General features: G+C 36.9%; 1 protein-coding gene across 8 annotated transcripts in view; it reads right to left on the reverse strand.

The window, feature by feature from the left end:
• The window catches only part of LOC120310144 (centromere protein P), a 181,284-nt gene that overhangs the window by 139,516 nt on the left and 29,099 nt on the right, over positions 1-12,669 (reverse strand). For 2 of the 8 annotated variants that reach the window (XM_039348238.1, XM_039348236.1), the window contains exons 2-6: positions 10,950-11,106; positions 9,590-9,747; positions 5,838-5,929; positions 4,131-4,219; positions 1,088-1,184 (exon numbers count right to left, since the gene is read on the reverse strand). In XM_039348238.1, coding sequence (XP_039204172.1) covers positions 1,088-1,184; positions 4,131-4,219; positions 5,838-5,929; positions 9,590-9,747; positions 10,950-11,086 — 573 coding nt within the window. In that variant the 5' untranslated portion in view covers positions 11,087-11,106. Of the gene's footprint in view, positions 1-1,087; positions 1,185-4,130; positions 4,220-5,837; positions 5,930-9,589; positions 9,748-10,949; positions 11,107-12,107; positions 12,360-12,393; positions 12,462-12,557; positions 12,666-12,669 lie in introns of those variants that run through there. The other 6 variants (XM_039348233.1, XM_039348231.1, XM_039348235.1 and 3 more) reach the window with 6 other exon arrangements.

A 12,669-nucleotide genomic window follows, 5' to 3' on the forward strand; every position in this document is an offset into this window, starting at 1 on the left:
TCCAAAATTATGAATATTGCAGCACCACAGCAATTGTTCGTCCTTACGAAAGACTGCAGAGGCTCTGCAACACTTACCCTTTTCTCAAGGTGAGTTCAGTGTGGCAGGGAGGGGGAAGCATGAGGTATCTTAGTGAGTTGGGGAGGCCTTGGGGCCTGTTCCATAGCCCCCCCCATGGCATTCCCCACTGAGATACCTCGTGCGAACTTAACGAACTGCGCATTCGCCCTGCATTCAATTAGAGAATGTGTGGGTGAAAGCAGGGAGCGATCTCATTCAAGATATGAGATTCACCCCTACAAGTACTCGAATTATGAGTGGAATGGGCAGGCTCCATTACATTCATAACTTGGGGACTAACTGTATTGCAATGCAATAGCTGATAAGGTTTATCTGAGGTGAGATTATTACTAACCAGAAATTTTTCTATATAAGTGAATTGACAAATTATTTTTACTTAGTGAAATATGTAAATACAGATCTGGTTGGCATCTGTCCTGTAATCCTTTTATAACATTATAAAGATACAGCTTTTCCCATTAAAATGTTCTGAGATCTACCTCTTTCTGCTATTCAGCTATGTTGATGCCACCATTGTATCTTGTGATTGCTATTTTATTGTTACATTATTTTATGAATTATTATTTTATACTTAGATTTTTATTACTTGATGATTTTAAATTGTTTTATATAATGCCCAGAGCTGATCTGATGATGGTAGTCCAGCTATATAATAAATAAATATAGAACAATATTATTTTATAGTCTATACTGGATGAGATAAACTTTCTGGCGATTCTTTTTAACACAATTGTCAGACTAATGGCACAGTACATAAGCTGATGCTTTATATAGTCGTTGTGAAAGAAAAAAAAATCACACTTCTACCCAAGAAATTATAAACAGTATAATTTTGAAGCATTGCAATTTTATAAATATATAATCTAATGATTATAAATATATTACTGAAATACTCCCAATTTATAATATCACAAAGATATATTAAATTAATTCATTTACTTTACTTTAATTCACTCATTTAAATCCACTAATTCATGGACCAAAATTAATGTTTCCAAAGTATTACCTTAAAATAAGCAAACGTACGTTCCCGATGTTTACACCATTCAAAGAAACAAGTGAAATTTCTGAAGAACAGGCAGAGATCCCCATTTTCTTCAACCCTAGAATGCATTAATATACATATATATTATTTTTTGCATGGGTAATTTTGGTCCACACTATTTTTCTAAGCTTTTGAATGCATGAAAAGTGACAAAAATTATTAGTCTGAAACATTTTTGTATAATTACATTGCTGAACAGTGTCCTTGTTATAAATGTTTTATTTAAGATCATTTGTTACCTTAATAAATCTGGATAGGTTGAGACTTAGTTTGAATGTATTAATTTTATTTATTTATTTAAAACATTTATATAGTCACCCATCTTATTATCAAATTTGGGTGCCTCCCAATTTATTTATTTATTTAGCTTAGCCCTGTATATTTATAGGTATATTGCAATCTGACTAGGTTAACCAACCAGTTGGTGGCAGGGCAGAAAACCAGTGTTATAATCCACAAGTTAAAATAAATATGTAAATCATTATGTCAGAAACTTAAGCCTTTTGAATGGTTCCATTACTCAGTACACTTTGCATGACAGACGCTTTATACCAGCAACTAGCACAATTTCATTTTCACAACAACACTTTAGAAAATGTATTTTCTCCCATTATTTTACTTTCAATCTCCTTTCCCTGCTGAACATCTAAGTACTGTAGCCTGCAGCAATGTTAATAATAAACGTTATATATATTAGCACCATATGTTAGCTCATAAAAAGCTAAATCAACAGTTCAAAAGACATATAATTTTATCCCCCTAATTTTACCAACCACTCCCTTCCTCCAAAGGAAACTAATTTGCTTAACAAATACTGATTTTGCTTTCTTCAAGAGACAGTTATTAAAGCAAAGTATTACTTAGCATGATGTTTTAATCAGGTTTGTGATTGGATTTACATGCTATGTATGGTTTACTAAAAAACCACAATTATTGGGTTTATAAAATCAAACAAGCCACATTTTGGTTTAAGGCATGCTGTATAATTTTTAAACATGCTTTTTTCTGAAACACAACAAACAATATTGTTGTCTCCCTGATTTATTGGAGAGACAAAACAATGACTAGACTTTAAAAAATACAAAAAAACTTTATATAGTGTTTTAGCAACATGATTATTTAATCATTACCCATTCCAGGCCCAAGGTTAAAACAGCAGGTGACAATTAATACATATTATCTTTAAAAAGAGAAGACAACTGTATTCAATAACACAAAAACAACATAACTGAATGGTTTCTATTAAAAATGATTTGGAGAAGTTGTACCATTTCCTTCCAAATTACTGCAAGAACAAGTGTTCCCGAGCATTATAAGATCAGTCTAAAGTCACTGTACTAAAAATGTAACCAAACAAAAACCAAATGGTTGAGTATTGAAGCAGAAATGTGATATGAGGGGTCCTTGCTGCTCTATGCCAGGGGTCCCCAACCCCCCTTCCGTGGACTAGTACCGGGCCACAGCATGCCAGCAACTGGTCCGCACAAACAAGCAAAGCCCCATCCGCGGGATGCAGGCAGCACACAAAACCATGCTCCCTCTGGTCCAAGGAAAAACATCTCTCCAGGTAACGGGTCCCTGGTGCCCAAAAGTTTGGGGATCTCTGCTCTGTGCAAAAAAGACTATCACCCAGCCCAAAAAGGAACAAAAAGACCCAAGCACCTCTCCACCAGCAATCAGCATCCAGATCAGCATAGATTAATCCCAAGGTTAACATCAGACCAACAATCAAGTAAACAATACTCCAATCAAGAAACTGCCAAAGAAGCAAACAGCCATCAGCCCAACCAAAGAATCTGTAAGACCACCCCCCACCAACACTGACAGACAAGCCTCTAGAATATAAACTGACTGCAAACGCACTCTTTACTAGCACTGATGTTACCTAGTTTGGATAGTGAAATGTCTGCAAGAAAACAAGCAAGCTCAGAGAGCACCAAGGACCCCATGTCAACTCTGGGCTACAAATATTCTCCTTTAAAAATATGATAAGAAAGTGTCTTTGCAGCACCTTAGAAAAAAAGGAGGAACGAAGAGAAGAGAAATATGTCAATTACAAATATATAACTCTAGAACAGACATATCAAACTCACGACATCACGTGACGTCGCGTCACGTATCGGAGCTTTTTTGCCATTGCTGGCAATGGGGTGGGCGCAGCTTCGGTATGATGAAACCGGCCCGTGGGCCGGCAGTTTGACACCCCTGCTCTAGAATGAAAGAACTTGTTAACATGTGCCTACTCTAGTAAGATTTGCTTATTCTTTAACTTCTGTAAAAGGCTGAAAGAAAGGAAAAAGAGAACAATGTGGAATGTAAGGAACAAAAGCAAAAAGTGGATGTCATGATTAATGTCTAAAGAAGACTGGCATGAACAAACTAAGTCTACTCTTCAGTTGGCTTGTCATCATGGACCACTATGAAGAAATCTTGTCCAACACTAAATGGATGAAAGTTCAATGATTGTCTCAAACGGAGGAAGATGACTGTAGTATATTCCTAAAAAGTAAAGGTTGGGTTTTGATTGCTATATGTTTCCGATTCTGTCACTTTTTTGTATAAAAACGATAGATAGATAGATAGATAGATAGATAGATAGATAACCTTTATTGTCATTTTTTAACTGTGGGCACATTGGCACACATTAAAAATGAAATTTAGTTGCTTGCTAACTGTATATATACATAGCACACATTTAAACATGCTATACACAACATATGTATAAACCTACACCCTTACATATAAATAACACATAAATATTAATCACTGTCCATCTTGAATACATAACAGAAAGAGGAAGCTTTAGAGTTCACAAGGTTAATACTGTATAGCAGACATGTCAAAATCGCGACGTCACGTGACGTTGCGCAACATATCGGGACGGTTTTGCCATTCCCGGCAATGGGGTGGGCATGGCTTCCAGATGAAAAGTCCGGCCTGCAGCCGGCAGTTTGACACCCTTGCTGTATGGTATGGTATTTCAGTCTAGTAATTGAAATCTTACCTTGAAACAAGCTTGCTTAAATCACGGTACTTGTCACATTCTGTTATAACATTAAGGTCAGTTACTATAGCTGAAGCATTTCTGTTCATCTGGGGGGGGGGAAAGTTTATTAGTAAAACAGTGAAGAACAAATCAAATGTATTAATAAATCTAAATAAGTCACAACTTATTTAATATTTAAATATAAATGTTATGAGAAACTTCAAATGAGCGTGAGATTTAAATGTTTCCCAAAATAACTGCTGGTTAGTAGAGCATGATCAAGTTGATTATGACATAGCAGCAAAGAGCTTCTGAGAATGCAATTTATTTATTTATAAAAATTTATTGGCCGCCCATCTTACCATAGGATAACTCTGGGTGATTTAGTCATATATATACATATACATATATGAATAAAAGAATAAAATACGATCATACGAGGGTTAAAATAAAAATACTTTACTAAAAATATACTTATACTAAAAAGTTGCCAAGCTTTCGCTGGGGGAACTCCCCAGCATCGTCAGGGCTAAAAGGCCATTACAATAAAGGTGGTTTAAGTAGGTTCAAGTAACGTTTGCGCACGGCTCCTAGACCGTGTTACTGGCCCTGATTGGCCAGCTGATAACCAAGATGTGTCTATAACGTTATGTACATATACATATATATGTACAATTAAAACAAACAATTAAACTCAACATTAAAACACATGGGGAGGGCAGGGGCAGAGCAGGGAGGAGGTGGGATGTTATTATTCAATCAACACCTTCACTATGCTGTGTTTATGCATTCCCAAACATAAACATTTTCAAGCCATTGAAGGGAATTTAAAATTTGAATATTCATGGTCCAAAACGTAGGGGCAGCAAGGAAAACAACTAAACTTATGTTTGTAGACATTTGACCATTTTTTGCAAGAGAGGGAATATTATTTTCTTCTTTTGGTAAATTTTGTTTTTATTAAGAACTCATGAACATACAATGCAATTTTTTGGATCTGTAATCCAAACACATCTTTTCCTCGGATCATGCTACCACTATGGAAGCCAGCTATGAAAGCCTAGGAAGAATGCCACCTACTGGCAATTTAGATTTAGTTCTTGCTTGTTCATCAATTTAACTTGTTTCTAAGAAGTCAAGCATAAGAGTTCATTCCTAACAGACGTCTTACTGGAACTTATTTTTGTATGTGTTTCCAAAACAAACAAAAGAATACATTTAAGCTCTAAGTTTTGGCAAAATTGTATGTATTTAATTTTATCAGAATTCATTTTTGTGCAAAATTTCAGGTTCTGTTTCTTCTTTTAACTTTTTCCTATCAAGATAAGTGTTCAAAAAATTATAGTTAAAATAATTAGGAAATTTATCTCCCCATTTTTCTCTTTCTTCTTCAACTGTTTATCCTATTATGTTACGTCTTAACTACATGAACATTTAACTTACATTAATCCTATGTAAATAGGATTAATTCTCAATCAAATATAAAATACAATGTTTGGAATAAAGTATTATGTTACACTTACTAGTACAGAAAAGCAATATTTTGATACAAATTCATTAGCATAAAATCATTAGCGGTTTCAGAAAAATAAATTAATGTACCAAAATTGCACTGACAACAACCATGGCTGGTTTCACAAGAAATCTCACAAATTCAGTTTGTTTATGCTAGTTATTGAAGGTTAGTAAAATGTTCCAGTATATTTTAAAAACATCTTCCATTACCTGACTTTCTTTTGTGAGTTTAAATTCCAACTGAAATGAGATTGACTGACACTTTCCTGACAGCTTATAAGTTTGAATAGTTTTAGATCCATCTATAATAAAGAAATATTAAAATACATACATTAGAGTGATCAGCTGTATAATCCTTCAGTTATGTGTTATTTATTAATCAATAACATTTAAAAATACGAATCCTGGGTAAAGCCATAAGATAGAAACAAATAAGTTCGAACACCAGGATAACATTAAACCACAAACTGTTTAATACAAATGCTGAGCTTTCATCGGCCAACACTGCCAACATCGTCAGAGCATAAAAGCAAGGTTGCTGGGAGTTCTCTTATATCATTGGTCGACTCTGCATTCGACTTTTCAACCTGGTCACTGGTCCACTCATCGTCTCTGGTTGTTTTATTTTTAAAGGGCACGCGTTTGCTGCTACGCTAATAGTTTCCAAGGTTGCTGTTCTTTTTTTACCTTTCTTCCCCCCAATCCCTTTCCGACAGCCCCACTCGGGAAGAACCAACAGGCCTCGGGATGGAGATGAGGGTGAGCGAAAGTGCCCTATACAATCTGACAGCCCCATTGGGGAAGAACAGACATGGCTTGGGATAGAGATGAAGGGGGAGAGTGAGCGAAAGCACCTGGCACAATTTGACAGTTGGACGCACACGAGGAAAGGGATTGGGGGGGAAGAAAGGTAAAAAAAGAACAGCAACCTTGGAAACTATTAGCGTAGCAGCAAACGCGTGCCCTTTAAAAATAAAACAACCAGAGACGATGAGTGGACCAGTGACCAGGTTGAAAAGTCGAATGCAGAGTTGACCGATATAAGAGAACTCCCAGCAACCTTGCTTTTATGCTCTGACAATGTTGGCAGTGTTGGCCGACGAAAGCTCAGCATTTGTATTAAACAGTTTGTGGTTTAATGTTATCCTGGTGTTCGAACTTGTTTCTATCATATACACACATGTATGTGTGTGTGTGTGTGTATATATACATATACATATATATATATATATATATATATATATTTGTTTTCTGAGGTTTTTGCGGGTGTTTGTATGTAGGTCTTTGGTTATTCTGGTTTTCTCCCACGTAAAATTGGAAGTGTCTTGCCGACGTTTCGACGAAGTCCCATTCGTCTATAGACATATATAAAAGACATATATATATATATATGTCTTTGGTTATTTGGGTTTTCTCCCACGTAAAATTGGAAGTGTCTTGGCGATGTTTTGACGAAGTCCCATTCGTCATCTTCAGGCTGGTGTTTTCAGCTTCGTGCTTCGAGGAGCAATGTGTGGTCTTAGCTGTTTCTTCCTTTTAACAGCTGTCCGCGAGGGGTGAGGTGAGGGAATAAGGAAAAGATTATGCAAAGCGCCGGGCAGCACGTCACAGCTGTTTGGACAGGCAGGCAAAGTCCCACCCGCTGCCGCTTTTCCACTCTCGCTTCCAGACCGCCGCTTATTATATATATGCTTTCTGAGGTTTTCGCGGGTGTTTGTATGTAGGTCTTTGGTTATTCGGGTTTTCTCCTGCGTAAAATTGGAAGTGTCTTGGTGACGTTTCGACGAAGTCCCATTCGTCATCTTCAGGCTGGTGTTTTCAGCTTCGTGCTTCGAGGACCACGAATGCGAAGCCAAAAAATAGCAAGGCAGCCCACCATCTTAAACCCCCCTGCAACTCAGACTAACCTGAGCACAACAAAGCCCCCAAACAGAACACTCCCCAAGCCAATCAGAGCACAGCCAACCCCCCAGCCAATCAGAGCACAGCCAAGCCCCTAACCAATCAGAACACACCTCCACCCAATCAGAACACAGCCAAGCTCCCACCCAATCAGTTCATACCCCCACTGGCAGTTAAAAGGAAGAAACAGCTAAGACCACACATTGCTCCTCGAAGCACGAAGCTGAAGACACCAGCCTGAAGATGACGAATGGGACTTCGTCGAAACGTCGCCAAGACACTTCCAATTTTACGTGGGAGAAAACCCGAATAACCAAAGACCATATAAAATAGGGAAGTTTTCAGGCAGCAAACTATAACCTCTAGCTACTTCACAAAATGCCTCTAGCACCTTAAGACAATGAAAATGACATATAGTTTGACTCCATTACTTTATTTGGAAATGTCTGCTTGCTCAAAAAAGTACAGTTTACTGGTAGAGAATACCAGGGGCTATAGGAAGAGAGCAACCTCACAGATTTGCCTTCTATAAATGTAACTGGGTACATCTACCATAGGCTGTTGTGTGAATTAGGTTAGCAAGTATGCTCTCAAAAGTCCAAATAAGTCTGCCTGACAAAAAAGATACAACAGAGCTTGTTTTTAAATATTGTTTTCTGGGAAATGTGATAAAACTGGTGGTGGTCTCAAAACTCTGCAGCTACTTCAGTAATGCTGATTAACTGCACCCATGTCAATTGGACTTTTAGTTGAGAAATGGTTCAGAGCCTACTTGCATCACCTTGGTGGATGAAACTGGATTGGTGAATGTGACCCAACGTGGCTCTTGTAGTTTTTGATACCATTGGCAATGTTATCATTCTAGACCAGACATGTCAAACTCGTGATATCACGTGATGTCACACAACGTATCGGGATGGTTTTTCCATTGCTGGCAATGGGGTGGGCGTGGCTTCTGGATGACGCATCCGGCCAACAGGCTGGCAGTTTGTCACCCCTGTTCTAGACTATCTGGCAAGGTTGGGGCTTTGGGAAGACTTTTATTATTCTTCTCAGGCTTGGATGGAGCTGGAAGACTATCACTGAACCCATGGTATCTCATATTATTTCATCTAGTTCCCTGTGCTTTTCAATATCTAATGAAACTGCTGAAGTATAATAATAATAATTTATTAAATTTATATGCTGCCCAGCTCCCAGTAATCCTGGTCAATTAGATCTTCTATAGGTTTGGAATGGATGACATCCAATTCTATTATTTCTTATCCAAGAAAACAATTGGTAACCTGGAATATTGGCAAGGATTAGTTTATGGCTAAAAGTTCCAACCTAATTTAGTGGATTCTTCTGAATGGAAAATCACGAAAGCACAGCATTTGAGAACAAATCTCCTGCACACTTAGAAACTGCCAAAAAATATTATACTGTATATTCCTTTTTTGTTACTTTAAATTTAATTTTGTTTTGAAGTTGTTGGTGTTATTTGCAAAACTTTGAGTTCTCTAGGAGATATTAGATTTACTTCATTTTCTTCCCCATTCTTTGAGAAAGCAGCAATGCAAGATAGCATAAAACGTTTGTACTCCAGGAAACCATGTTTCCCTGAAGCATGATTTTTATTTATTATGTACCACATCAATCCAAATTAGTTAAAAATGACCAGAAAACTGTGGTTCACCTAAACTAGAATAACAATAATACCTTGAATTTGTATATTAGAATAGTTTTGGGGATACTTTTAATATGATGGTTTTTATTCAAACAATGTCTTAATCAATTACATCCAATTTTAGTCCAATTTTGGGACTATGAAATAAAAGTAGATGTGTAGTAATTATCCTGACTACTGAGCTTTGATTGACCAGTTTGATTATCTGTGGTTGATAGAACTAGCCAAATTTGAACTGTAACACTTTCTCTGTTTTAGGTACTGAATAACAGCTAATAATTTTAATTTTATTAAAATATGGCAATATTTGCGGTTAGAAATACTTTGAATCAAAACAATGTATGAAGCGTGAAAAAATATGTAATACTGTGACAATCATTAAAATACCTACTTTTTTCCACAAGTTTACGTGAATAATGTGTAAAGAAAATGCCTGTAAATTTCATTATAAATGAGAGATCAGCTTCCAACAAGTGAAGTTGAGTTTCCTGATCAGGAGAAGATTTGGATTGCTTCAGTTCTTCTTCAGGCTTTTTTCTACATAATTTCCTACAGTAAGAAAAACTTTTATCAGCTAGATCTAAATGAGAAACTTCTAGTACATTGGCAGAAAAATTATGTTAATGAACAAACATTTTTATTTTTCCACAGGTTTTTTTATCTGAGTGAGAAAACCAAAGAAATGTATAAGAGGAATGGGTCTAGGACTGAACAAGAGATGTATTTTTTATATTACAAGTAAATGATGCATCATGTAACTTACAGTTCTTTCAATGCCCCAATGAGTACAACAATCCTCTTTGTATATATTTTTGAGAGGTCAAGTATCTTCCAGTTGAGATACTTGATGCCAAAACTCTTGCAAAACTCCTATGCAGAATATACTTAACTCATGTATCAATTTTACCAAATGAGATTTATCAAATTTTTGAGAATATTAATGCAAGTGTACTAAATGAGACTCTCTGTGGATTTCATTAAGGCTGAGCCATGGAATGCTCTATTTAAATTCTTACTAAAGCTGTTTTTATCCATAAGAGATCTGGTCACTCTAAATATGGATTCTCAGAGAATATGAAGTTGAATAAAAATTATTGCACAATGGGTTTTGTCCTACATTGATTTAAGAAACCAATTTAGTAGTATTAAATCATTAGGTATTTTGGTCAACTTATTATAACTAAACTTCACAGAACTCTTATGCTATTATGTTTTAATGTTTAATGTTCTCATATTTAAACAGTTCCAAAATGCCAAATTTAAAACTTCTTATCCTTTGGGGACGGAACAATCCAACTGCTGGCCGACCTTTTATGCAAAAGGCATAAGGTTTTCTATGCAGAAGGCTTTATAGACAACTATTTTGTATCTTGACTAACATTTTAATAAAATCTCTCTTACAAAATATATTTATATTCAACATATTTTGTACACTAAGATTTTGGCATGATCTTGAGAAAATTCTTAGTAATTGCAAGCCAAATACATTCAGCACCTGTATTCCCATCCCCCAAAGATCCAGATGGAGTTAACCCAATTGGCCTTTTGTAAAGCTCTGCAGACCTTGCCGTTTCCTCAAGCATTTTAGTCAGGAGAGTAGGCTAGCCATATTAGCCATATGTTTTTATCACTGGAATGTGTCACTTAACACCTTATTGCTTTAATTGTTGGGTCTTAATCTCTGTAGTCTGCCCAGGGTCACTTTGGAGATGGGTATCCATGTACATTATTTAGATAAATAAAATACCTACATGATCTCCATTGGTTCTGCCTCAGTATATGCCATTGACTGGTGTCGACTGTGTTCATATTCTTCTGTTAGCATTTTAATTTCTTCTTCCAAAGACTTAATTTCATCTTCGTAAGCCTGAAGTTCATCGCTATTCATTTTTTGGACACTTAATCTTCCTAAAAAGAAAACAAACTAATATAAATACAACAGTTAGGAAAAAGGGAGGAAAAAAATAAGTTGCCTAACTTAAAGATTTCAGTTTGTATCCATCAGTTTGCTGAAAATAAAAAAGCATTATTATTTGCTTTCTTTGAAGATGTTGTGGAAAAAAGCTATCCTTGAAATATCACTTAAAATTTATAACAATATAATTCTAAGGACTGTAGCAAATCATTAATGTGGGGATTAAAATATGAATTGTAACATTCCATGCACCTAGGTTCCAGAAGCAAAAGGATGGTTCAATTAAAATATAATGCAAGATAGTTTTGCCTGAAGCAAATTTAGGATCTACATATTGTATTTGTCTGCTCATATTCATTTTTACAAGCCTAAAATTGTTACCAGCATATATAGTTACATATATAGTTCCAGAAAATTACACTCCTAATTCAGTAGGGCAGTCTGTGTTTGCTGGACCACGGCTTCCAACTGGTGGCCAGTTTTGACAAACAGACAAGCAATATCTCAGGGGCTGCCACAAAGAAGAGGGAGTCAAGCTATTTTCCAAAGCGCCTGAAGGCAGGACAAGAAGCAACGGGTGGAAACTAATCAAAGAGAGAAGCAACCTAGAACTAAGGAGAAACTTCCTGACAGTTAGAACAATTAACCGGTGGAACAAACTGCCTCCAGAAGCGGTGAATGCGCCAACACCGGAAGTTTTTAAGAAGAAACTGGACAGCCATTTGTCCGAAATGGTATAGGGTTTCCTGCCTGAGCAGGGGGTTGGACTAGATGACCTCCAAGGTCCCTTCCAACTTTATCATTATTATTATTATTATTAAACAGTCCGAGATGTGACGCCAGTAACCTAGTCGCCTAATCTCGGGGATCCTCAGGAAACAGTTGGGAGTTTAAGGGAAAGAGGAGGAAGGGAAAAACACTCCTAGGTCTCTGTATTGTGTGAAGAAAGTCCTAGAAGCAAAACAATCCCTAGCGCGATATGCTCACAGACTACCTTGCCCGGGCCAGACCCCGCTGATCGTCTTCGTTAGCCCGCCGATCAAACTAACCGAAAGCCACACCTAAGTAGCCCCTACGCCGCTTCGAAAGACCCGCCAGAGAAAGCTGTCTCGGGCGCTGCCATTCTGCACAATACGGGGGGGGAAGAGAAGCGACGGAAAAAGACAAAAGATGCTTCGACACTGAACCGGTTGTAGGTCTTCTCCTTTCTGGGTCAATTTACATTAAATTTCATACAACTCGGCAAAAAACATTTCTGCAGCGCAGAATAATGTGCCTACAAACTCTTTTCTCCACTTCATCTCTCCCGTTTTAGTTTCATCCGATAGTTCGATCCAACTGTGCCGGGGAAGAATCCGACTATGAAAAGGAGAACATAGAGCTTCAAAATATTGAAGAGTGACTTAAAATCTGAACTTCCGCTTAAAAATATAAAGCTGCTCACAATTGTACAGATTAGACTCCGGGTTGGGTGGAGAAACGTATCGCGCCTAACTGAATTTATCGCCGCTGTATATTAGCACTTCAAAGTCTCCCTGACTTGCGTCTTTTTCAGG

Source organism: Crotalus tigris, unplaced genomic scaffold (assembly GCF_016545835.1).
Source record: "Crotalus tigris isolate CLP2741 ecotype Arizona unplaced genomic scaffold, ASM1654583v1 scf7180000018125.1543573, whole genome shotgun sequence".
NCBI classification, from domain to species: Eukaryota; Metazoa; Chordata; class Lepidosauria; order Squamata; family Viperidae; genus Crotalus; species Crotalus tigris.